The sequence below is a fragment of the Camelus ferus genome, chromosome X (genome assembly GCF_009834535.1).
Source record: "Camelus ferus isolate YT-003-E chromosome X, BCGSAC_Cfer_1.0, whole genome shotgun sequence".
Taxonomy (NCBI): Eukaryota; Metazoa; Chordata; class Mammalia; order Artiodactyla; family Camelidae; genus Camelus; species Camelus ferus.
The window spans coordinates 89,999,707-90,026,870 of record NC_045732.1 but is presented as its reverse complement, the minus strand read 5'-3'; the positions used below and the strand labels follow the sequence as shown (position 1 = coordinate 90,026,870).

The following is a 27,164-nucleotide window of genomic DNA, read 5'->3' as shown; positions in this document are numbered from 1 at the left end:
TGGTAATCTCTTGAGGCTCTGTCTGCCTGCAGGAGTGAATGATTCTCTTCCAATCTTACAAAAGGAACAAGACCTGAAAAAAAAATTGGTCTGGGTTATCAAGGAAGCTTTGAAAGAGCAGAACATATTTTGCTGCTTCACAATTGTCACACCATTCAGAGATAATCACTGTTCATTTTCCTAAAAATTTTCTGCATAAGACAGATATTAAAAATACTTTCACATGAAAGCAACCCATGCTTGTGAAACGGTCAAACAACACGAAAAGGTATAACATGAAAAGTACAATTTCCCTGATCAACATCACCACACACAAATACACACACACACACTCTCCCCAGCCCCACTCCCCAAAGGAAATTGCCATTAACAGACTGTCTGAGATTCTCCCAGTAATTACCTGTGCATTTCCTCTGCATGTACAAATGCACATAGACTGCATACATACAGTGTGTATACATATATACATGCACACTCCTGTGTTGCAGGGAGAGTCTTAGTCACATAGACTATAAAATGTGATAAAATGTGCATTGTACCTCCTGGAGTTTTGCAGCATTTTGCAAAATGACAACTCTACCCCCACACACTAACATCTCCTTTTTCAAAAAACAGGAAGAGGATAATACTAAACTGGCTACTTTGTGACTTGCCTTTCTCAACGAATGATATATCTTAAATGTCTTTTCATATCAGTGTCTATAAATAGACCTAACTGTACATACTCCAGAGTGTTCAATAATACAGCTGTATTATCATTTAGCCAGTTTTTGACAGATACTGGGATCACTCCTAGCTTTTTTTGCTATGACTAATGAAATTGTAATAAACAATTACACCTATTTGAATTATATATGTATATTTTACAAAAAGCTTAAAGTACATGTGTGTGTACAGTGTGTGTATGGATAGCTTTTTGTACTTAACAATATGCATTTTCATGAATAAATATAGATCTACAGCATCGTTTTAATGGCTATATATTATGTTATATTGGATGGATGGAACATAATGTGTTTAATGAGCGCCTTACTATTAGGGATTTATGTTGTTCCCGATTTTTCACCATTATAAACAATGCAGGATTAAACATCTGTGCACTTCAGTGTTTATGCATTTGTCAAACTACTTTCATGGGACATATTCCTAGAGGTGAAGTTGCTGGGTCAAGGGGTATGCATATTTTTGTGAGTAGTTACTACATTTAAAAGAAAAACTGCCAATTCTGTCATGTAGATTTGCTTAACAGAGGGCCTCAGATATGACAGCCTTGGGAAGAAATGTTTATATCCTCGGTTGGTGGCTTGAAGACAAAGGCAGGACACCATGAGCTGGAAAGGGTAAGGAGACAGATCCTTCCTTAAAGCCTCCAGAAGGAATGCCACCCCGCAGACACCTTGATTTCAGCCCAGCGAGGCCCATGTAGAAGGACTGATGATTTCCAGAAATGTAAGCGAATTAATCTGTGTTGTCTTAAGCCACTAAATTTGTAGTGATTCGTTACAGCAGCAATTAGAAACTGATACACTTGCTTACATGCAAGACTAATGGGTGGGGGTGGGTGAAGGGTAGAGGAGTAAGTCTGAGGCAGAACCAATAAGTATTTCTTTTCATCATGCTCCCCAGGTCGTAACATGCATCCAGTGGGGCTTCTGAGAGTCACTGACATAGACCACATCGGTTTGCAGAAGTAACCATCTCCTGTTATATAGCCAGTTATTTGCTGGCCTGGAGGCTAGTCCAGGTAGGTGATTGAAGATGGGGCTGACCTGGGGCTGCAGTCTGGCATCAACCTTAAATCCATCTCCACGTGACAGTCTCAATCAGCTTGACTAACCTGACCCCAAGCTACCTTTCCAGCTTGATTTCCAACTGCTTACCAACCTGAATGCTCCCCTCCAGCCAGACTAGTCTAAGCATCATCTACTCAACGAGTCTTGAGATTTCTGTGTCTTTGCTCTTAAAATACAGCCTGGGTCCTCCAGAAAGCAGGCTCTGAGAAAGAGTCAAAGGTGCACGAGGTGTCTGAGGGCTTGGTGGGTAACATCTGTGAACGATAAAAGGAGGAAGAAGCTGAATTGAGCAGGGGAGACTCAGACTGGGATGCAGATCAGACAAAGTCTCAGCCAATTCAGCAAGAATTCTGGAACAAATACTGCCCAAGAGAGGAGTCCCATGTTGGGCAGAAATGGCCAGAAACTAGGACCCCAGTAATGCTCAGTCATTGGCTGGGGGCTGCCCACAAACAGCAAGGCTGAAGCGGATCCTAAGGTGCGAATAGGAGGAGGCACTCAGCTAACGGCAGTTCTTCCTTCTGGTCTTCAGTTGTCCAGACCCTGTCCTTCCTTTGAGCTCCACAATGGCAACTGTTGATAGGTCTTGTCATAACTACTGCATTTATTTCAACATATGGGCGGTCTGAGCTGGAAGTGTCCTTAGGGATCATCTCATTTAACACATAAAGAAAATGAGATCTGGGGCGAGGTGACTCATTCAAGATGATACGACTAGCTAATGGCAGAGCCAGGACTAGAACCCAAGTGTCCTAATACTCCGTCCCAGCGTGCAGTAGCGTGAAAAGATTGCTCACCCAGTAATCTCCCTCCTGGGCATATATCCAAAGAAAATTCTAATTCAACAAGATAGATGCATCCCAGTGTTCATAGCAGCACTACTTACAACAGCCAAGACATGGAAGCAACCTAAATGTCCATCAACATATGACTGGATAAAGATGTCCAGTGGATATACAATGGAACAATACTCAGCCGTTAAAAATAAAATGCCATTTGCAGCAACATGGATAGACCTAGAGATTATCATACTAAGTGAATTAAGTCAGAGAAAGAAAAATACGGTATGATGTCGCTTATCTGTGGAATCTAAAAAGATACAAATGAACTTGTTTACAAAACAGAAATAGACTCACAGACATAGAAAACAAACTTACAGTTACCAGGGGGGGAAGGGAGGGGGAGGGATAAATTAGGAGTTCAGGACTTGTAGATACTAACTGCTATATAAAGAATAGATAAACAAGGTCCTACTGTACAGCACAGGAAACTATATTCAATACGTTGTAATAACCTATAATAAAAAATATGAAAAAGAATATATATGTATGTATAACTGAATCACTATGCTGTACACCAGAAACTAGCACAACATTGTAAATCAACTATACATCAATAAAAAAAAAGCTGATCATTTTGGAAAGATTAGTACAGGGTCAGTCTTCACCTAAAAAGTAACTGTAACTGCTGTAAATTAAGATTCAGTTTGCTTTGAATCATGCAGAATCATTAAGACGAAGGAAAAAAATAACCAATCTTCCCTTTGAAAAGATCTTTGTGGCTTAGTTAAATCTCAATTATATTGCTAAGAAATAGTGACAAAACTAATCCTTATGAAAATTCTATAGTCCGGTTCATTTCTGTAATCACCACTAATCTATAAAAACTCATGACATAACTGTTTTAAAATCTTACATGTTAAAGGAATTGAAATGGACCACTGCATTACTCCTTCACATTTTGAAAATACAAATGGCTTATAAAATCGTTTTCAATTAATGATAACAAGCTAGAGAAAGTTATGGAAAGGGCAGAGATTATTGTTTATACGAGGAGAAAGATAACTTACAACGATAACTACTTAGCTTTATTTCTAGAGGGATGACTTTGTTTTCAGTGTCCACGTGATACTGATTTTTAGAATGGAAAAGTGCTTGAGCACAAGTCTCAGTTGGCTTTGCAAATGACATCCTTATTTGGAATTCTTGCAAGATAGTCTTTGCTACCAGAAAAAAAGGAAATTGTCAGCTTTTATTGCTTTTTTAGCCCAGGCATCATTCAAGTTATGTGAGTTTCTAACTCCTTGGAAACAATTCCCATTCTTCCAGATTGTGAAGTTCAGGAACGGGTGTGTTGGGGGAGCGGGGAGGGGGGTAGCTGGTGAGTCAGTCCATCAGGCCACTTGTCAACTTCTCAAACCTGTGAGAAAAATGTGAATGAGGTTTACAGGCTCTAGCCCTATTGGGCCCAATTCCCCAGTTTTAAACCTTGCTGGATCTAATTCCACCTCCCCTCCACTAGCATCTCACAAGTTTACCCACTAGGAATGTAGGTGATGCCCCACAGACAGGGAGGCAGCTACCCCCACGTTTGTGTGTGAAGTGTGGCACGCGTCTTGTGTGTGTTTGCCATTAACAAGAGTAAAATGCCAAAGGGAGTCAAAGTAATGCTCTTCAGGTTAGCTTTTGGGACGTGAGGTGGGAAAGGAAAAAAGGATGGATCTAGAAAGATAGAAACCTAAGTCTGAGATTAAGCAGTTGATCTGGGCAGTGATTTACCTGTCACAGGAGCAGGGGCCTCTCAGGGGCAGGAGGCCTTCTCTTCCCTCTTTACTAACGTGGGAACATGATTACTGCTTCCAGCTTCACTCGAGAGAGCTTCTGGGCCGAGGGATTTGCAGGGAAATATTATCAGATTACCTGGGCTACATAAAATACCGGCCCTCTTGGAATCATTAAGAGTTCCGTTCGGATGGTACACGTTACTGTCGACCACAAGTGAGTCTTTCTACAGCCATGATAAACACACACTTAGATAATTATGCATCAGATGTCCTGGAATCAGCCTCCACCCTGAGTTTTTCCAACCATCACCTAAAAAAAGACCATGGCTTTTGAAGGTAAATAACTTTGACAGAAAATGTACTGGCTAATTTTTTGTCTTTTGCTAAATCTCAGAAACATATATAACACACTGGGAAAACTTGAGACAGGATGACTGTGTTATTGCCAAGATCGCCAGTTCACTCCTGCAAGGGCTGTGGTCTCTATTCACACAGCAGATGGGAGGACAAAATATCTGAGAGCCATCCTGATGTTAAGCCTTGATAAATATCAAGGTGGAGAAAAGACCCCTGAGGCCAGAGGCCTGGGCTTCCGCGCTGGCTCTGCTGCTGGCTGTGTTTGTGACCTTGGGCAGGTGACTGGCCAAGTCTAAGCCTCAGTATCCACATATATGACGTGAAAAGAGTGATGTCAATCCTGGGGCTGCTGGGAAGTTTGCATGAGATGGTGGATGTGAAAGAACTTAGAATTAATAACATAATCCAAAAATGTCGTTTTATTATTCACCCTCTGAGCTGGTACCCGGGAGCAAGGGGGGTGTGCGTGGGAAGTGCTGGTGGCAGGGGCTTCTGGGCTTGTCAGGGGCAAGTACCCAGCTCACACTGGACACCAGGCTGTCTACCGGATTGGAGAGATGAGTGAGTTGGAAAAATCTGTGCTTTTATCTGGAATAATCTGCAGGGAGGACCTACTGCCACGACTTGGATCCAAGCCTTGCCTTCCACCTCAGATTTAAGATGCTGTGGGTATCCACACGGGTGGCCCCAACAGTTCTGTGCTGACAAATTACTATTGCCCAGATGTCACTAACAGTGGAAGCGTTACAGGGAAGGTTCTGTTGTTTATGGAAAACAGGCAGACCCCTGCAGGTGCCAGGGTCTTCCTCCTCGAAGCAAGGGCATCTCATCTAAGAGATCCTCTGGGTACAGAACTTACTCTAGGCCCATGCTTGGGATGCGGCAGTTTGCTTACTAATTTGCAATAAATTAGTTCTCAGATTTCTCAGTCATTCCACTTGGAATCACTTTTGGAACTGAGGAATGAAATCTGCCAAGTGAAAGTATCTCATTCATCAGGGCCAGCCTGAGACTTTGGCAGCTTCCTTCCAGGCTGGAAGGATGCAGAGTACCCAGCCTTGAGCTACTCTCGATGGATCCTGCCCACCCCACTTCCATTTTGCTTTTGGCAGAGGCAAGAGTGAAGATGCCAGAATCTGGTCAAGGCTAGAAAGCCTCAGGTTGGTCCTGGTATCTGTTTAGTCAGAAGTGTGGGACAACCCCATCAGATACCACGTGGTCAGTCTTGATGTGAAAGCCTCTGCTGATGGAGGTTAGCGAGGGGACCGATTTCTAGGTAGGAGGGCAGTGTGCGTGGGGGCTTGGGGGGGTGGGAGGGGCACACAGCCGGGTTCTTATGCTCCCTCCCACCTCCGCTGAATAGCTCTTTTAACCATCTTAGATGCTACGGATTCACTTAGCAAGTTAAAAAAAACCCTGCCGCGGGGCCCGGGTGCCAAGGAAGAGAAGTACAGAACTTCCAGGAGAACAAACTCTGCTCTTATAGTGGCAGAAAGAGAAAAGGACGGCGATGTCTCTAGACCCTGTGGATTCACAGTTGGAATCTGTAAGCAGGTTTGAAGAAAGGAACTCTTTTCTTCCAAAACGAAGCTCAGTAGAAGAACAGATCTTTTCTTCTCTCTGGAGATTGGCTTTCTGAAAAATAGGATAAGCACCATGAGGAAGAAGCTGGCTTGGGGTCCGAGGAGCCCAGGTTTGAATCCTGACCTCACCACTCCTTGCTGTGTGACCTCAGGCAAGTTACCTACACTCTCTGATCTGGCTTCTGGCCAAATGATATACAGAAAACTGCCCTTAACAAGGTTATCCAAATCTCTGATGCTACATCCAATAGAAATTTCTCTATCCTTCTTTTATTTGATCTCTTGGAAGCCTTTGCCACCATTGATCACTTCCTGTTTGGAAACATTCTCATCTTTTAGCTTCTGTAACACCAACCTCTCTTGGCTTCCCCCACCACCTCCATCTTCCCCCCAGCTCTTCCAAAGCTGGCTCCCTCACTTTCTTCGGGTCCCTGCTTACACATCACTTCCTCACAGAAGCCTCCTTTGACCAGTTGATCCAAAGTAGGCCCCCATCTTTATTTCAACACCTGGTATGTTTCCTTCATACTTATAATTTGCAAAGATTTTTGCTTTTTCCTTTTTTATTTTTTTTGGTGGTGTCAACCTTCCCCACTAGACTATTAACTCTATGAGAGCAGGGGCCAAGACAGTTGTATACACTATTAGATACAGATAAATAAAAGAGCACCATGTCTGGCAAACAGCAATATCAATGTGATTAATATCTGTAGATATTGAAGTAATGTACAATGAATCAGTGTCTATTTCTACAGATTAAAAGAAATCAAATTCACTAAAAATTTTGGCACCAGTTTTGGGGACTCATGTCCAGAAAGGATGCTCCAACTGCCCTTCCAGCAGATTGCTCTTCTGCTCCGCATGGTCTCTGCCTCACAGGCGTGCGCCAGCCGGCACGAGGGGGCCAGACAGAGACTCTGCCTTCCTGCCTTTGACAAATTATTTATCTGGGGCCTCACAGAGATCTTTCAGAACTACCAAAATCCTTATCGAAAGGTTCATCCAGTTCACTTCAAAATCAGGTTAATACAAAATATATGAAGAATCAAACAGATAGATTTGACTGGGTCCCATGCCAAATCCACCCAGCTGGGAAGTGAGGCGCAGAATCTGTGCGTTTCCCAGGCTCCCCCTGTGGTTCTTGGCATTAGGCAAGACCGGGAGACTGGAGGTGTGCTTAAGGGCATAGGCTTTGTTGGGGGGCCCTAGGAGGCACCCCCTTCCCAGTCCCCATGCCCTTGCAGCCTCCCTCTGCAGGATAGCCTACCCATTCCCCACCTCCTGTCAACCAGTCTCCGCATGGAAAGCTCACCCCGTCGCCCCTTTCTCAAGGTGATAGTGCTCCTTTGCATGCTTTCCAAGCCTTCTGCGGCCTCTCCCCTTATTCCAGGGCAGTGTCCTGGCCACAGAGAGTCATGAACCCATAGACAGTGAGACGACCATACTAGTTGCTAGTCTTCACTGTTGTCCACTTGATTTAAGTTGGAATTGTTTTGGACGATTTACATTCAGTAGAATTTCCAATTTTGAGGATTGTCTGACACCGTGAGAGCAGAGTCCATAGTAATACCTCTGCCAGTTGCTGCTGTGTGATCTTCAGGCAAGTGCTTTCATCTGTTCCAGACTCGGTCTCCTCATCTATAAAATGGGGGAACTCACTCATTCATTCATTCATTCCAGATTTTCGGGATGCTTCTTGTGTACAGCACCTAGGATGTCCTCGTGCACGTATCACAAGGTCAGCGTGGGGACTGCGCAGGATGCAGTGGGCGGTACCCGGCGCAGAGCTGCCACCCGTACATGTTGTTGCTGTTATTTTGGGTCTATGAACAATTTAAAGCATCCAGTTTTTAGTAATTTTAAGGCTTACAATTTTAAAATGTATAAACTCTTAACAAGTACTTAGACTTTATAATCCTGATTTCATGACTTGGAAGGCTAGCAGAGCTCATACCTTCAGGCAGAGACTTCTATGAAACCTGACGCAGCCATACTAAGTAAGGCTCCCGAACTAGCCCTGAATCCATCTCCTCACTTGGGCACGGCCAGTTCCTCACCGAGGGTGACTTGTGGCTTGTTTGTTGGTTTCTTGGTCTTACCCAACAGCTTCAAACAAAATAATTTGTACTGTATTGGCAGACAGATTTGTACCATTTCCTTTCTTAATGTTCTTTTATTGTTTCCAGCATCCGCTCACTCATGCATTCAACACACATGGACCAACCTCTGTGCCAGGCAGCGCTGCAGGTGCTGGGGATGGGCGGGACACCCTTCAAAGTCTCAGCCCTCAAGGAGCCGACATTCTACTGAGGCCTGTATACTGCCCTCACTCCCACTCCACACTAGACTGTAAAGTGCCTGAGACCCAGGGCCATGGTGGCGGCCCTTTCTTCGGTGCCTCTCAAACACACAGCTGCAGGCACCGGGGTGCCCTCCAAAAGGGCGCATTTTGCTGCCTTACTGTGTGGCCGGGCTTATGGGGGCTAATTTCCATTAGTGTAAATTCTAAGCATTTACATATATTATCTCATTTAGTCCTCTCAGAAATCAGATGAGATGAGCACTATTTTAATCCTCATTTTATAAATGAGGCCACAGAAGTCTGCAAAGGTGAAGAAACGTGACCAAGTCCCTAAAGTTACTAAGTAATGAAGTCAGACTTGAACCCAGGCCATGAAGACCGTCGTGTTACCCCCACTAGATTGTCCTCATTTGGCCGTTCCCACTGACACTACTTTCAAATTGAACTCGGGGCCCAGAGTCCCAGCCTTTGGTGTCAGGTGGCATTGCCTTCTGACTGCAGAGTCCCGGGTTGTTTCAGCCCGTGTTCTAGGCTGAAAACTGAACATCTGGCAAAGAGCAAGCTAATCCCCATCAATTTGTTCATTTTCCTGCGTCACCTTGGTTACCTCGCTTAATCCAGTTCAGAGAAAAGAACTCAATAGAGTTGCTTTTATAGCAAAATAAGAAAATGCACAAAACATTTTACAAGATATGAAGTGGTTCTTCTCTTTGAGACTAAAATGAAACAAATTCTATGGGTGAAAAAACTAAATGATAGGACTGAGGATCATTTCACTGCCTGGAGATCCTGGTTTTTATGCTACCAGTTTGTTCTCAGGATACAGAAGTATCAAAGACAGAAGCACATCCTTACTTTCAACTGCAAGGCTGGCGCTGGCAGGTCCACCATCTGGGGGGAAGTAGATTTTCTTAACTAGAAAAGAAGAAAATATGATTGGAAATGAAATCTGGGGCTGAGCTAGAAAGTGCCCCATAACACCCCTGGCACCCCAAATCGCCTGCCCCTCAGTTTATAGACACTCAACATATTTTCTTTTACCAGATGCTACAAAAACAGAGAAGCTTGTTTTTAAGGCCCTGTAGGTTTTGTTCTCATCTTCCAGGCAGTGTTTCTGATCAAGGGTCACTGACTTCCTTAACAGACCCTGGACCATCGACTGCCAATTAATACAATGGATTTCAGGACTTGGAGGACATTGTGAAGAGTTTGTAGTGTTTGAGACTTTAGCGATCAGCCTTTGTTTGAGTCTGTGTCTAGAGCTTTCAGGAATAGGATAATGCCTGCATTACAGGTGGGCCAGGATGTGCCTGGCATAGACTAGATGCTCACTAAATATTTGTTGAACTAGATTTCAACTGCACACTCTTGTTATGTTTGGGAGGTGATGATTTGAGCCATCTGTGTTCTAACCAGCTGTCGAGACAGGGCGTTGCCGTGTGTGTGCACGAGCATCTATACACAGTTGGCCTCATTTTCCCTCCGAATCCAAGAGAAGCAGAGTTTTGAAAAAGAGTGGAGGGGTAGGAATCTTCATAGGTTTCCCAAGCGGGCCGTTTTTATGATTTACTCTTTTTAAGTCCATTCCTATTCAAACTTGGGGAATGATGGAGTGGTATTTTAATGGAAAATTTGGTTTCAACATTAGGATGGAACACAGCACCTGATTTAGGTTGGCTATTCTGAACAGGCCCTTAGTGTAATATATATATACTTAGTTCAGAAGTAAAGGCAGGGGAGGGTAGAGCTCAGTCGCAGAGTGCGTGCTTAGCATGCATGAGGTCCTGGGTTCAATCCCCAGCACCTTCATCAAAAATAATAATAATAATAATAATAATAATAATAATAATAAATAAACCTAATTACCTCCCCCTCAGAAAATTTTTTTTAAAAAGTAAAGGTAGCTAGCTTCTAGCAATTTCTTTTCGGGCAAGGAACACTAGAACCACAGACATATATGGACCAGGGAGCCGTAAAAGTAAATTCCTCTAGGTGCAGAATGCCAGAGGGTGGAGACTTGGCCCCAGGAAACTAGAAAATATCTATTATTACCAATATTTATCTTGTAGCAGAGTGGCTTGCTGTTTGGGTGAAAGTACACCTCAGGCCAATTCTTCCCCATCCTCTTACAAAGAAGGGAGTCTTGTTTTTCGATGGGCATTTTGCATCTAGGAGGCACTAATTAAATATCTGTCGGGTGAGTGAGTAAATGAAATAGTGAATGAGCCTTAAGATGTTCTTGTTTGGGGGAGGGGTGGGGGTCCGGAGCAGGAGCCCCAGACAGCCAGGCACCGGCACGGCCCCCAAGCAGCAAGGGGGGCGCCTCCACAACGGCTTTGAGTTCTGATGTGTGGAGCAGACAGACGGCTGGTGTAGATTGCCCGTGTTTTTGCCCAGGAGTCTGGCATTATTGCCAGTTGCCAACCTGTTGGAAGGCCAGAGTTTTGAGCCGGTAGGGATATCACAGAGTTCTGTTTTATAGATGGATGGATTATTTGGTGACTCACAGCTAGGTGAAGGCAGGACCCTAAGATCTGAGGCAGCATCCGTCATTTTTCTAGGGCCAGTCCAAGTCAGCAGACCAGGGTGAATGCTCTCGGCTGAGCACATCTGGCCAGATGTCTATGTAACCCTTTAGTCATTAAACGGTGAACACTGACGAAGCCTAATGAAGATATATGGAACACTTAAGTAGGATGTTCAGTCCCTAGAAGCCCAGTGTCTGGAGTGGCAGCAGTTAGTCTGGGCACCCGATCACCAGCCCACTCATTCTCAACCACAACCAATCAGAGGCAACCCTCCACATCTTCGGAGGCATCTCCTTACAGTGAGCTGAGCTGGGAGGCAGGTGGAAGAGCAATCCCGTGCTTCCGGCTGCCGGGGCAGAGTTGCAATCTTCCCATGAGGCAGATTCCTGAGGATGCGCGTGGCGTCTCTCCTGCTGGAGGACACTCAGGAGGGGCTCATATTTCCCATCAGGCTGGGGCTCTGGAGCCAGGTGCCCAGCGGAAAAGGCGGGAGGGTAGCCAGGCTCTGGGAAGCTGGGGCTGGGTAGGGAGGAGAAGGGCCGCGGCTCGCCAGGCTGAACAGAGGGGCTCCCGGTCAGGGACGGTGGGTACACATCCATAGCCATGGGGCCACAGCCATTCAAGCTGCAGGTGGCGGCACCATTTGCAAAAGACATTTCCGGCTGTGGCTTTGTCCGTTGAGAAGAGAAACGCCATTGATTTGGAGGCATGTCACTGTCTGTGGATGAAGACATTAAGAAGACAGGTTTATGCACTGTTTTCAAAATGGAATTAGCTTAATTTACTTCTAGGTAATACATGCTATTTTTTTAATGTGAAAAAATGTAGAAAAGGTAAAAAAAAATTGCTGTAAGTGTAATATCCAGAGACTACCATTATCGACCTGCAGGTGTACTTCTTTCTAGGATTTGTTTCTGTTCACGTATGCATTGTTTTCACATCCCACATCATTTTTAAGTTTGCTTTTGTGTTATTAAAATATCCCCAAATATCCTCCAAAGCAATGAATAGAGCCAACACCAGGATTTTAAATGTCTGGGCAGTATCCCATCATAAGGCAGGAACATGACCAGCAAACATGGTACTTGGGCAGCTGAGTTATTCCCATTTTTTCAATTATATTAGCAACATTGGGATGGATGCACGTCTCCGTATATACATCTTTGTACTCTCGTCCAACTAGCCCCTTGAGGAAATTTTTCAGAAGTAGAATTACTTGATTAAAGGTGATTTGTTTGTTGCTATTGTGTTTGTTTGTTGCCATTGTTTGGCTTTATTTTATAGCTGGTGTTTGGAATACACTGAATAGGAGGACTCCACAGAATTTTATAAAGGGTTGAACACCCGCCAGCGCCACACAAGTCTAGGCGTTGAAACTCCATTTTCAAGAGGGGTCTGGGGTATGGGGCTGTTAAGACGCTGGACCAAGTTAGCAGAGTAGATGAGCCAAGGAAGGATCTGAGCTGGAGTGATCATCAGTAGCGAGGGAAGTGGTTGCTGGGATCTCTTCCTGCAAAAGCAAAATGCTCAGTGCCAAGTGGTGACTCAGTTTCTTCCTTCAGAGTTCTTGTGGACTAGCTGGTGGTGATGAGTCTCCTTTGGTTTCACAGACACTATTCAAATTGTGCCTATAACAGCAGCTGAATTGGAGTTGTCAGAGAGTCTAGGGCAGCTCATGACGTGGATGGATGTTTTCCCCCTTATTAACACCCACTCAGGCAAGAGAGGAGGAGGGGGAGAGCTCTGGCATATGGTGCCTAAAGCCTGGAGCCATTCATCTATCCAAGGTAATGAAGAGGGAAGCGGGTGTGGAGACAAGGGAAGATTGGAGGGCTGGAGAGGCTGTCTGGTCCCCTTCCCCTCATGCGTGCCTCCCAGCTCTCCCCAGTGTTCCATTTGCCTGCCGAGGTCTGCCCAGTGATACTGGAGAGCCCCCACCCACCACCAGAGCTTTTCATGTGATACAGATGATAAGACCAAGAGAAGCCCGAAGACACGGCACAGATGTGCTGCTCAAATCTTCACATTGTCCACAACCAACAACGGACAACGGTTGGCCTCTTTGTGAAGCCAAGGGCAAGGAAACATCTATCAAGATTTGCTCCTGGGGATGAATGCTATTTTTGAAAACTGATATCTGCGGGCTGGTAGCAGTTCCGGGCTCTGTGTCGCACAAATAGAGTGATTAAGCTGACTTAGTCTAATCACTGTCCGTGCTTCATATTGAATGAGGGTACTGCATGCCCTAAGCACAAATCGGAAACAATGAGTAGCCTCTGACAACTGGGCAGTTTCCATCTAAACTGGCCTTACAGATCTCACACATCGGACCTAGGTTTTGAACGCTTGAAATGTGGAAGGCAGGGCACCCCTGCGTGTTTTGCATATTTTTTTAACTGCTTCCCTTTCAGGATTCTCTGCCAGAGATGTTAAGGGGAGTGGGTGCTGTGCTACTGTCCTAGGTCCCATTGGGCCACTAAGTGTGCCAGAGCAGTCTGGATGGGAGTAGATGGGGAGGGACAGAGTGTCCCAGTCCTGAATTCACAGCAACCCAATAGTAGGTCTTGAGTGGCCTGGGACAGCCACCTTTCCAGAGCAGGCTGGGGTGTGGGTGTCCCATGGCGTGGAGATTGTGGATTTGGGTGGGCAAACTGCTCCAGCATTTACGCCCACCAACCCTGGGAACCAGTGAAGGTGCCTTGAACGGTAGCCTGGACAGGCTTAAGACTGCTGCAGCTAGAAGTGGCCCTGGTGACACCTCCTTACTCAAGCTCCCCCTCTGAGTTACCTCTGGAGATGAGAGGGAGCCCCAGGGAAAACTGCTGCCTTTTCAAGCCCCAGCCTACACAAACGAACGGAGAGCCGGCAAGGAACACTTCCGGGACACCTAGGGAAGACTGGATTTTTCTTACTCTTTTTTTCTTTCCTTCAGATGTGAGTCAATACCAGGCAGTGTTAATGAAATGTTAACCAACCCATATCTTTTGATGTCTTAAAGTGGAGCTGGCTTTAGTCTTTTTTTCCAATTGAAGTTTAGTTGACTTACAGTATTATTTTAGTTTCAGGTGTACAACATAGTGACTCATTATTTTTAGAGATGGCATACTCCATACAAAGTGATCATAAAATATTGACTATATTCCCTGTGCTGTACATTACATCCTTGTAACGCACTTATTTTGTACCTAGTAGCTTGTACCTCGTAATCCCTTTTCCTTATTTTGCCCCTCCCCCTCCCCCCCGGCTGGATTTTTCTTTCAAGTAGGAACACACAAGGCTTCCATCCCACATACCCCACCTCTGGGCATCTAGACTGTGCCTTAGTCCCATCCATGCCTCTAGAGTTCCTGAGGTCCCTGGTCCTAAGACCAGGTCCTGTTCAGACAGCAAGAGCCCCCCACCCCATTTCCCACCCTGCCCCTGCAGGCTATCCCCCTGTCTCCAAAGCAGAGAAACCCAGAGACTGCCTCCATGCCCACCTACAGACATTTCTTCGAGCCCCCAAACCTTCTAGAAAGCACCTCCAGGCATCGAAGAGTCTGCTTCCACCCCAGAGGACCCTCCTCTCCACTCTATCCTTGCATGTTGGCCCTGCCTCCCTGTTTCAGACTAGTTTCTGGACACAGATTCAAATGTCACCCCGTTAGAGAGGCTCTCCCTGAACTGTCCATCTGAAGTTTGTTAGCTCCTGTCTCTGACCCTGCCCCGCTCACTTCCTTCTCAGCAGTAATCATATCCCGTGCTTCCCACCCGCCTGCCTTCCCTCACTGTTGGTCAGCCCTACTGGCCACTAGGCTTTGAGAGGACTGAGATCACTTCTCCTTTATTCACCATCACATCCTCAGAGACTTGCACTGTGCCTGGCACAGAGCAGGCCCCGACTAAACATGATTGTCACGAAGGTGCACAACACAGGCATGTGCACAAACACACATGCACACACAAACATGCACACCCCTCTCCCCAAATCCTTCTGCATGGAGGAGAGCACGCAGGGTGGGTAAGACGCTTTGAAGTCAGGCAGGCTGGGAGTCCAGTCCCAGCTCTGCCGCTCCCTAGTAGGGTGACACCGAGCACGTGCCCTTCCACCCTGGAGCCTGTCGGGGCTGTGGTGAGGCCAAATGGGACAATCCACGACAAGGGCATGGCACTGTGCCCGGGACCTGATGGGCACTCAGATGGTGATAACCGTTGCTGTCATTACTGTTATTAACTATCAGTTGGGTTTAGAAACCCGGCGTAGGCTCACACAGGTTTCTTTCCTGGTTTGCGACACTCCACGTAATCAATCAGGAAAAAGCAAGATGGTCACGTCTGAGGCCTGAGAGGCCTCCCTGCCCTGAGTCACCGAGTGCCACAGAGGGGAGGGGAGAGAAAAACAGCCCAAGAGCATGGGAGGCAGTGGCAGCAGAGACTCAGGGCTGATGTGGCGGACGGAATAGACGGTGGCTATAAAGGAGAGATTGCAGAAGGCTTTGCTTGGTGTGTCCATTCCCAGAAATCACCCGTCAGAGGTGGGCGGAACGACTGCATACCTGGAAGAGCTTTTGTTTAGTGAGCGCTTACTCTGGGCCGGGCTCTCTGTTTAGCATTCAGCAGGCATGATCTCATAGCAGCCTGGTGCTTCACCAGCTTTGCCTCCCCATTATTTTATAAGAATCCAGCCGGGCTGGAGGGATGGCAGAGCGGCATAACACTTCTGGGAACAATCTGTCGTTTATAGACTGAAACCCTAGAATTTGAGAGTATGCTTTGATCCAGCCAGTCCACTTACAACGATTTATTTTAAGGCTATCATCAATGATGTGTGCCAAGGCTGAGCGACAAGGATAGTCAGTGGGACATTTACAATAGAGGGAAAGATTGGCAACAACCCAAATGTCCAAAAATTCTCTCTGCCCTCTCTGTCTCCACCTTTAATACAAATCCTGCTTTCTGATGAAGCTGAAACCAAGAGCCGTCTGAATGCATGCCCCTATCTTGCACCACAAAGGTCCCAGCTTTGGCCTGCCTGATCTGCACCCACCGACTCCCCCCTCTCTGCTGTCTTGGCTGCTGCTACTGGTCTCTGATTCATTCACTCCAGAAACAAAGAGGAGATTCTTGGTATTAGCAGAGATTGAAAAATCATGGGACACAGAGGGGCAGCTTATGCAATACAGTCCCCCTCGCCTCCATCAGTCACCTGCATGGAGTACCTTGTCTTTGCCGACTACCTGGGTTCCCTTTCCCAACTGGAAGTGGAGAGGAAATACAGAACATGTGCTTGTGTTCTGAAAGTGGCTAAGAGCTCTGTATCGAGATTCAAATGCTCTGGTTGTGAACAGCTGCCCCTTAAGAGCTGTGGGATCTTGGACAAGTCATTTGCCTCTCTGAGCCTCACTTTCGGCATGGTGAGAGTTAACCAGTAGGATGGTATCAGGAGCCAATGAGGTAACTAATGTGACAGCCCCCAGCAAAGGGCCCGGCACACAGGAAGCACTCAATAAATGTCACCATTCACCCTCTGGCTGGGATGTTGTCAGGGTCCACAAAGGCAGTCAGGACACCAACTCTGGAGTCTGACTGACCTGGGTTTCAGTCTCTATCAATCACTGGCCTGTGTGACCCATCCCATCACTAACCCTCTCTGGGCTACAGTTTCCTTTTTCTAAAATGAAGATATTCACACCCACTCTAAAGCAGTTTGTGAAGCGCAACACACACGCACAGGTCTAAGTGTGCAGCTGGGGGATTCTCCCGAACTGGGTGATGAGCACCAGATCAAGGAACAGAGTATGACGGCCACTCCAGGAGCTAACCCCCACCCTGGTCCCCCTCCAGTCAATAAACTCCCCCCAAATAAACCCCTCCAAATGTACCCAGTTCCCTGTCTCCTAATATCATAGATTCTGTTTACCCAGCTTTGACCTTTACTCATCGCAGATTTTGAGGACTGAAGTGAATGCAGTAATTATAGCACAGTGTCTGGCCCCCGGTGGGGCTCACCATATGTTAATGTAGAGTCCTCTCCCTTGTTAGAAAGGAAGATGTGATGTTGTCGGGGTTCACAAGGACCCTAAACAACTCGCATGACTATATCTCATCTAGATAGTCACAATAAAAAGAAACCTAAGACATGGAAGCACCATCCACCAACAGATGAATGGATAAAGATATGGTGTATATACACAATGGAATACTACTCAGCCATAAAAAGGAAATAATTCCATTTGCAGCAATGTGGGTGGACCCAGAAATTATTACACTAAGTGAAGTAAGTCAGACAGAGAAAGATAAATGTATCACTTATATGTGGAATCTAAAAAATGACACAAAAATGGACTCACAGACATAGAAAACAAACTTACGGTTACCAAAGGGGGAAAAGGGTGGGAGGGATAAATTAGGAGTTTGGGATAAGCAGATATAAACTACTACATATAAAATAGATGCACAAGGTCCTACTGTACAGCACAGAGAACTGTATTCAATACCTTGCAATAACCTATAATGGAAAAGAATCTGAAAAAGAATAGATATATAAACGTATATGTAAAACTGACTCACTGCTATACACCTGAAACTAATAGAACATTGCAAATCAACTACACTTCAATTTAAAAAATTTTTTTAAATAATAAAGAAAGAAACCCAGCATTTCTTCCCCACCTCCACTGGCTTATTGAGGAGGGGAGAGAAGGAGGTGGGGCCCTGTAAGACGGGCTATAAAAGACCGAGGGCTCAGGTCTACACCGTCACCTTCTCTCAGCAGCCCTTGAGAGATGTCGCCAGGCCTGGGGCTGGCCTCGCGGCTGGGACAGGAACACTATGGGGTGGGCTGTACACCAGCACCATGCCCTGCCCATTGCCTCCCCTAGAAATGCTAACAAATGAAGCTTCTCAGGTTACCTGCTCTGAAATCCCCAATGTCCTTTTAACAGGCAGATAATTCAAAGATACTTTCAGCTTGTGTTTTCTTTTCTACAAGTAAGGCCAGTATAAATTATACAGAAGTAAATAAAAAAAATAACTGATTTGGGAGAAGCAGCCAGGAAATTCGATGGCATTTCCTAGCCACACGGGTCTCCGTGTTTGGACTTGGCGTATCTGGCCTGACACAGCTCCCTCAGAATGGGGGCCAGTGGGTGATGGGAGCCCATGAATGGCAGCCTGTTCTCGGCGTGGCTTCGCTGGGGCCTAGCTAGGGCCAGGCGGCCTGGGGCCAGCCTGCAGGGGTTGAGAGGGCACGAATGGCCAGTAATGAAGGGCCACTTTATGGATTTCCCACCATTTTCGAAGCTGCGTGTTTCTCATTTAACACCTCCAGTGAGAACCCCTGGGGGCCTGTCTTCTCTCAGGGGACCCTCCCCAGAGGCAGCAGAGCACAGGAGAAACTTGACCCCTAACTGTGATAAGAGAGGCCTTGAGGAAGACAAGCTCTCTCTTTCATTTGTTCCATCAGCTGGACAAACATACACCACACTCTGCGAGGGGAACAACAGCTTCACAGTCAAGGGATCTGTGAGACTCTCGCAGAGAAAATGCAACAACCACGAAGGCAGGTGGAGAAGAAAGCCAGCCACCTCTCTGCCTGGCCGGGGAAGACTGGCTTGGGCAAGAAACAAGGCCACGTCCGCGTCCCGTCGGTGGGCAGGGGCTTCCCAGAACACAGAGCGAAGTCAGAGGTCCTAAGAAACAGGGCAGCGGCCACTGAGCAAGGAGACGTCTCTGGACCACTTGGAGGCTGATAAAAGGGGCCCAATGCTTTGTGAGCCTGAGGTCTTTTGTTGTTGTTGTTTAGTTTTCTTTTTAATTCTTACTTTTTATTGACGTGTAGTATATTCACAGTGTTACTTTCATGTGTGCAGAACCTGAGGGCTGGAAGGCAGGCCCTGTCTCCATGCTAGCCATTCAAGAAACACATGTCAAGCTTTCCTACCAGCACCACCAAATAGCCACCACCCACATGGCATTTGCCATGTGCCACTTGACATGTGTCATCGCACTGATTCCTGGATAGTTGAATAATACCCAGTTTTACAGCTGAGGAAACGGGGCCCCCGGGAGATGAGTGATGTGCCCTGAGACCACATGGTTTATCAATGACGGGAGCTGGTGGGCCCCAGGCTGCCTGACTAAATCCATACAGCGAATGATGCTCTTTCTCTACCATGACTCCCTCAGTGATGGACAGCAAGACCTCGTGATCCAAATCACAATTTCATCCATTCAAGCAATATTTCTTGAGCACCTTTCATGTGTCGGACATTGGGCTGTGTCCTTGGAAACCAGCAGTTAACAGACTGAGTCTGCTGCTACAGAATTCAGAGTCCAGGGGGCAGGAAATGAGAAGGAAACACATAAATATAGAACATGCCCCGTGGTGACAAATGCTGAGAAGAAATAATGTTCTGAAGAAATGTCTGAAGAGATGACATTCAGATGGATACTTGAATGAAGAGGAAGTCATGCTTATCTGGGGAAAGAGCATTTCAGGAAGCAGGGAGAGGAAGTGCAAAGGGCCTGAGGCAGGATCGTACTTGGCATGTTCTCCAACTAACAAGGAGGCTAGACTGGAATGAGTGAGGTGGGAAGTGGTAGGATTTGAGATGAGAAAGATACCAGGGGCCCAGATGAGGCAGGGCTCCATCCAAGACTTTGCATTGATTCCAAGTGAGATACAAAGCTACTGGAGAGTTTAACAGGAAAGTGATATCATCTGATGACTTTCATTTTAATGATATTATTCCGACTGCTACCTTGAGAACAGACTGAAGGGGAGCAGGGGCAGAAGCAGGGAGACCAATGAGGAGGCAACTGCAAAAACCCAGTGGGGAGATGATGGCCTCTCAGACCAAGGAGAGGGCAGTGGACAAGAGAAATGATCAGAGCTTGGATATATTCTGAAGGTAGAACTTATAGAATTGTTCAAAGGATTGGATGTGGGGTATGAGATGGAGAGGAGTTAAATGTGACTCCAATCAAAGGAGGCAGCTGCCTATTACTGAGATGGAGAGACTAGGGATGGAGCAGGGTGAGGGGAGATTAACAGCTCAGCTTGAGACCTGTTTTGTTTAAGATTCCTATTAGATATGTGAAGTGAAGGTATCGAGTAGGCAGCTACCTAGACAGGTCTGAAACCCGGTCCCGGCTGGAGACACATTTGGGATCGATCAGCACATAGGTGGTATTTAAGACCAAGAGACTGGAAAAGATCCCATAGGGACCACGTGTAGAGAGAGAAGTTGTCTGAGACTGGAGTCCTGGGGCCCTCAGGTGTTTAAGGAATTGAAGAGTTGAAGAGAAGGGGATATCTAGCCAAAGAGACTGAGAAGGAGTGGCAGGGAAGAAACCAGGAGGGAAACTGGGACAGTGTGTGCGATCTTAAGGAATCTAAGTGAAGGAGGTATTTCCAAGAGGAGGTAGCCAGCGGCTGCAGATAGTGTCAGGAGGTCAGATGAGATGGGGACAGAGAAGGACCATTTGATTTGGAAAGTAGAGGTCCCTGGCTGGCCTGGAGAAGAGAGGTTTCCAGCAGCGATGAGGACAAACAGCTGAGTGGACTGAATGCAGGAGAGCAGGAGAGGAGAGGGCAGAGTGTGTGCACGGACACCAGGTTTGAGTCTTGCTTCAAAACGAAGCTGAGCAATGGGACAATAAGCCAAGAGCTGGTTTGATCTCAGGTTGGGTTCAGCAGGCAAGCAGGATGCAGGGCCTGAGGGAGTATGAGCTGCTGGTGCTGACAAGGGAGTGACTGATGAATCCAAGCCAGTGGGTTTCGAACTCACTCAGAGTGGGTGGACGACTTGCCTCTGCATGAAGAACCCGGGGTTTTGACCCTCCCGAGGAGCCAGTTAGATCCTCTGAGTCCCACATATCACATGTATTGGCTCTTAACACATGTCAGTTCCCCAAATTCCTGCTTCTGCCCTGAAGTACTCAGCACACTCTTCAACAGCACCTCCCTACTCTGCACCCAGCCCCTTATGCCAGGTGTTTCCTTTAGTACCTACGGTGACTATACCCACTTCCACACGTTTCCGCAACTCCCAAGAGTCTCTGAGAAAAGTGCATCACCTGATGGAAAAGTTATTTCTAGGAGACAAGTAAATTCTGAAAAGTTATATGAGATAATACACCAACTCCCCGTCCAGATCCAAAGAGTCTGGCGAGCCAGGGTGATGGCGTCTGAAAACAGGTGAGCTCTTCACCCAGAGGCAGAGGCTCCACCTGGAGGCACGTCCCTCTTCCAATGGGAGCAAGGTACTCAGCACAGGAGCTTGGCAACCGTCAGAAAGAGTTCTTTAAATTGACTAGACCCTAGTCTATTTGCACATTTCAAAAAGGTGACAAGAAAAAATAAATATAACAGCATGACTGAATCTATAAAAGTGAATCCAGCCTGGATTATATTTGTTTTTATACCAGTATCGTCACAGAATGTCCTGGTCTGTATTTTTATGGAGGAAGGGGACCCGTGGAGGCAATGTCTATAACGTCTAGGGGCCAGGAAAGTCATATCACAGTCCTTGCTGTCTCCAGACCTGGATATTTTGATGAGCAGCTTTTGACATAGCTCTCTTGAAATAATTGCTTTGAAATCAAAGAATGCTTTTTTTTTTTTAAAAAATTACCCAATAGTGTGTGTAATAGACGCCCCTGATGCTGTTACAAGAGGGGAGATGGGGAGAAGGATGCAGCGAGAAGAGAGACTTCTGCCTCTGGCCCCACCCCTGCTCCCCAGATCCCCCACTACTCACTGAGAGGAGGCTGGGTGTACCTATAGGGGACAGGTGTGCTCTTACGGGTCATTGGGTGCTCCTGCCCTGTCAGGCCAATAAGTAATTGTAGCAGCAGCAGCAGCAGTAGTAGTAATAATAATAATAATAGCAGTAATAGTGATAATGGTGTTAATAGTGAGCAGTTGTGGTGCTCTTATTGGACAGAGTAATGAACCCAGCATTGAACACAATCAAGGACATAATGAAAGAGGTAAACCAATTTGACTGAACAATGTCCATTGTCACACAGTAAACCTCTGAGAAAATGGTGTGGCTTCTCACTAGACAGTGTGACGTGCCTTCAGCAAATACACACACGTCTAAGAGCATCGAGGGTATCAGAACTGGTCTTTCGGGGACAGCTGGATAGGGAATTCCAGCCCCTCCCTCCCACGTGCTCACCATTCCTCAGGATCACGTCTTCACTCTGGCTCGAAGGGCTCAGGCCCCGGGGGCTCTTGACATTGCTCAGAGCTCTGGAGAAGTGTTCATCCACGACGCTGCTAATGTCCCCTTGGAAATAGGTGAAAAGGACACAGCGGGAATTCCATTCAGTCTTTACAGGACTCTGCATCTGGATGGCGGTCTTCCTCACTTCTTCCATCGTGGCACCAGAGGCAGCTGCGGATCAAATGCAAAATGTCACTGGCACTCTTTTCCCAAGCGGTTTGGTTATGGCTTGGGTGAGCGGCATCCTTGAGGGCAAGCAGTTTGCTCCTAAGGTACAAGCTCTCTGCTTGGGGCCCAGGGAGCCACCCAGGTCCCGAGCAGTGTTCAGGAAATAAGACAGAGCTCTACAAAGTGCTGAAGGGGCCTGCTTTACAAATGAGAAAAATTGTCTGAGAACATGATTAGAGGAGCATCAGGAAGTGAAAAAAAAAAAAAAAAAAAAGACACTGAGGCCAAGGAGTGGAGTCACCTGCCCTCTGAGGAAGTGTTTGCCCCTACCCTCCACCCCACACCCTCTGCCCAGAACTCTGTGTAGACACCCGCCCCCGGACAAGGGCACAAGTGCCCCATAGAGCTTGGCTAAGCAATCCAGTGGGTATTGACAATTTCTGGTTCCCTAATAAGCACTGCCTTCCACCCCGGCCACTTCCATGCAAGAGCATCAAACACATCGAAATCCTCCCACTACCCCTAACGCCATACGTTGGGGTCCTGAACCCACCCCACCCCATCTTAGAAACCGGCAATTACAAACAATACCAGTCCTAAGGTCTCCAGACAGATATATTCTGAACCAAATGTAGATAACACTTTTCACACTAATATTTTGTGGCAACTTTAGGGAAAAGCACCTGAAAGATGGTCAGATTGTTAGCTCTGTTCACCACGCTTCCTCTGTGCCTAGAAAAGTGCCTGCGATCTAGCTCAATATTGAGCAAATGCCCAACAGGCATTTGCTGCCTTAAACTTGGCCTCCATCATTGGATTGTATTCACGAGCTTCCTGAGGGCAAAGGCTGTCCTTTTGCCCCCGGCTGGGACGTGGCACACAGTCGGCACTGGAGACAGGCTGTGGCCTTCCTTTACTAAGGAAGTAACCAGTCTGGATGTTTCGTTACCTGTGGCCATCCAATCTGGCTTGCCCTGTGCTCTGGTGTAAATCTATTCATTCCGTTTCCCTTTCTAGTCTCTGAGATCCCTGAGGATGGGGGCCATTTCTTATTCATTTCTTTATTCCCAGCACCTAATAGTAAGTAAACAGTGGCTGAATGACAGAATGCCATTTCATGCAGAGAATGCACCATCAAAGAAATCCCACCGATTAGGAGTCAGAGGATCTGGGTGTTTCCTTGGCTGGCTGTGTGCCTTTGGGGGAATCACATGGCCTCTCTGGGCTTCAGATTCCGCTAGGGTAAAATGAAGAGGTTGGGGGAGATGAATTCTACAGCTTATTCTTTTAGGGGTCTACTGGAAGTGTCAATTAGACTATGATGGAGACATAAGGAGGGAATCTGGCAGTGAGCAGGGGACCCATATGTCGAAGTTCTCCTTTCAGAATCCTTTTAGCCCCAGTCACAGCTGGATTCTGTTGTTGGCAGGAGTTTTTGATTAAGCACGTCAATCTGTTTCCCTTGGGGTAACAGCTACACTAAGCATCACTAGGCACCACCTGAAAAATGAATCCACTGTTCCCTTATTTCAAAAAACATGGCAACAACCACTTTGAAAAACTGTTTGGCAGTTTCTTATAAAGTTAAACGTGTGCTTACCATATGAGCCAGCAATCCCACTTCTAGGTACACAGAACCAAGAGAAACGAAAACATATGTCTGCATAAAGACTCCTACGTGAGAGTTCATAGCGGCTTTATTTATAATAGCCAAAAAGTGGAAACACAAATGTCCATCACCAGGAGAATAAATAAACTAGCTGTGACATTTTCATACAATGGAATGTTCTTCAGCAATAAAGAGCAACAGGCTACTAATCCACCCAGCAACATGAATGAATCACAAAAACATTAAGCTGAGTGAAAAAAGCCAGACCACATATTATATGATTCCTCTTACATGAAACAGACACACAAAAAATCTATGGTGATAAAAGTCTGAGCAGCGGTTGCCTGTGGGGTGGAGCTTGGGGAGGGGCATGCAGGAATTCTCAGGGATGCTGGAAATGTCTTAACATCCTGACGAAGGTGAAGGTTACATATGGGTGTATACATTCGTCAGAACTCATCCAATTGTATACTTAAGATCTGTGCATTTCACTGAAGGTAAATTATTTCTCAGTGGAAAAACACATGATCTATTCAGGTACTTGGACTTGTAGAAATAAAGCAAAGGAATAATCCTTGAGCATGTTATGGGATAAGTCAAAGTACTGTAGGATCTCACTGACACGTGGAATTTTCAAGAACCAAACTGGTAAAAATAGAGAATAAAATGGTGGTTCCCGGAGTGGGTGGGGGGACAAGACAAATGTTTAAGAGAACAAGCGTGGGGTGTGGGTATAGCTCAGTGGTACAGCGCGTGCTTAGCAGGCATGAATGAGGTCCTGAGTTCAATCCCCAGTACCTCCATTTAAAAAAAAAAAAAGAGCAAGAGAACAAATGTGCAACAAGTAGTGAACAAGCCCTAGAGATGTAATGAACAGTGCAGTGAATACAGACAACAAATTTATATTATAATCATCAAACTTGCTAAAAAATGAGAACTTAATTGTTTCAATCTCTAAAAACCAAAGATAACTATGCATCTTGGTGGAGGTGTTAATTATCGCTGCAATGGCATCCACATTATGCTATATAAATGTATCCAATTAACATGTCGTACACCTGAAAGCTACATAATGTTTTATGTCAAATATATTTTTTAAAAACCAAAATAAAGAAACAAAGTGACGGTGTTATGAATTATAAAGTAATTATAAAATGTGGAGGCGGCAGTTTTTCTAAAGCTGCAGTTTACAGAATTACCTATTCTGTGCCAGAAGTTCTACATATTTTCTCCACTCTTTACTGCCCTCAAAGTAGGTCTTAGTATCCCCATTGTAGAGACGAGCAAATTCAGGCTTAGAGAAGGGAAATCAAGTGCCCAGGCCACACAGCTCGGGGGTGGCAGAGCCGGGGTTTGAACCCAGGTCCCTTGGCTTCAATATCCTTTTGTCAGCATCCCTTTCTATCTAAAGACTAAGGTCCCTTCCCTTCCATGGACTCTGGCCAGGACCCTAGACAAGGGAGTGCAGGCAGGCCGTCCGCGTGCTCTCTCCGGCTTCTCCTGGAAGCTGTCACCTGCAAGCGCTGCTTAGCACCTCTGTGGGCTTTGCCCTCTTACTCTCTTCCCGGTGGCCACTGCTCTAGGCTCAGGCTTAACACAGCCTGCAGTCTATCCTTGCTGTCTCCCTGGAGCCATGAGAAGCGGCCGGCCAGACCCTTGGGACACATGAAGCACGTTCCTCACCCCATCAGGCAGAGATCACGGAGCCCATAGGCCCACCGGCCGCAGCCAGGAAAGCACAGAGATAAAGTCAGAGCCGTGTCTCAGCCCCTCACGTCAGGGGCCTCAGACATTACACAACTGCGGATCCAGAATAAACCCCAAGTCCTTCCTCTACTGCTCGCCAAACACACAGACACAGACTCAACAGAAAGCCATGGGTTACGTCTCCGGACTCAGCTCACAATCAGCTCTCCCTGCTGTCCTCAGACCTCAGTGAAGAAAGAGGATCTGTGTTTCAGGGTGATTCCAAGTCTGAGAACTGTTAGCCGGTTTCATCCTTTGCAGAAATGCATCCCACTGCACCACTACAGAAACCGGAGCAGTTTCTTCCCCACCTGAGCCCTCTGTGAGGGGGCTCTTTATTCAGGGGTGAATTGGCGGGTTGGGTCCAGCTTAGAACGGGGTGCTGCAAAGCTGGAACTGGGGGGAGATCAACGAGGCGGAAGGAAGGCGGGGGGTTTTCCTAGAGAAGGTGTTTCTGTACCAGCGCCCGGCTCTGTAGGAAAAGCCACTTGCAGATAAAACCTCAGGGCCAAGCTTTGCCCAGCTGTGAGGTTCGAACAGCATAATGACAAAAGGACATTCTAGCTTGTAATTTCTCCAACGCATAAAATGTAAAGACATCAAGCAGACCTCAAAATGCTGCCCAGTCTTCTGCACAAATATCTTAACACGGAATCCAATACCAGTGGTTCGGCCTCAACTCTACCAGTCTGCCCACCTGGACACGTTTACCATCCTTCTGCGAAATGGTACCCAGCACCCTGAGGGTAGCGTGGGGAGTCAGAGAGGTTGTCACAATGATCACTTGGAACAAAAACCCCAAAGGGACAATATTGTATCTCATTGAGCAAAGCATGTGATGCCCCCTACTAACCCCCTCCACCGCCCCAATTCCTTCCCAGTTGAATTTCCATCCCTTCTGCCTCCCCCAGAGTCCCCAACTCTCTTACCTTAATTCTCGACCATCGGCTGAGACAGAACAAGATGCTATGGCTGGGCAAAGTTGCGTTTTGATGGCTGGAGCTGCCTGGCCCACTTTAGAGCAGTGCGGGCCCAAGCAGGGCCTGGCGATTTTGTGCCCTCCCCTCGCAACTTTCTACCCCTCTAGCTGAGCATATACAAGGCATTTCCTGCTAGCTATCTATTAAGAATGCAGAAAATGTACTCCAACAAGTCAATCGGGTTGGGCACCTGCAGGAATGAGGAAAGTAGGTAGTTCTTTTTTATTTCTTTCTTTTTGCATTAAAAAAAAGCACTTAGAGATATTGTCTCAAAGTGGGCGGCCGATTGTTTGCCCGGAAACCACACACAGAGTAGTAACAT

General features: G+C 46.5%; 1 protein-coding gene across 3 annotated transcripts; it reads right to left on the bottom strand.

Annotated features, from left to right (window-relative positions):
- Positions 1-5,134: 5,134 nt before the first annotated feature.
- Positions 5,135-26,955, bottom strand: VGLL1 (vestigial like family member 1). 3 transcript variants are annotated; one of them, XM_032474592.1, is made up of 6 exons: positions 26,792-26,955; positions 22,292-22,510; positions 11,425-11,844; positions 9,454-9,513; positions 7,867-7,934; positions 5,135-6,348 (listed from the first exon to the last, which is right to left on the bottom strand). In XM_032474592.1, the coding sequence occupies exons 2-6, from the start codon at positions 22,491-22,493 to the stop codon at positions 6,118-6,120; spliced, it is 981 nt and encodes a 326-aa protein (XP_032330483.1). In that variant the 5' UTR covers positions 22,494-22,510; positions 26,792-26,955; the 3' UTR covers positions 5,135-6,117. The 3 variants fall into 3 exon arrangements, with proteins under 3 accessions (XP_032330483.1, XP_006195532.2, XP_032330484.1); XM_006195470.2 differs by lacking the exon at positions 7,867-7,934 and having other exon boundaries at positions 6,171-6,348; XM_032474593.1 differs by lacking the exons at positions 5,135-6,348; positions 7,867-7,934 and adding an exon at positions 7,943-8,119.
- Positions 26,956-27,164: the final 209 nt, after the last annotated feature.

Coding starts and splice junctions, on each gene's coding strand:
- VGLL1 (XM_032474592.1), bottom strand. CDS start 22,493: ATGGAAGAAGTGAGGAAGACCGCCATCCAGATGCAGAGTCCTGTAAAG. Junction 11,845..22,291: donor AGACGTGATCCTGAGGAATG/GTGAGCACGTGG, acceptor CTTCATCCACAG/ACAGTGACATGCCTCCAAAT. Junction 6,349..7,866: donor CACAGCAGCAACTGGCAGAG/GTATTACTATGG, acceptor CCTATTTTTCAG/AAAGCCAATCTCCAGAGAGA.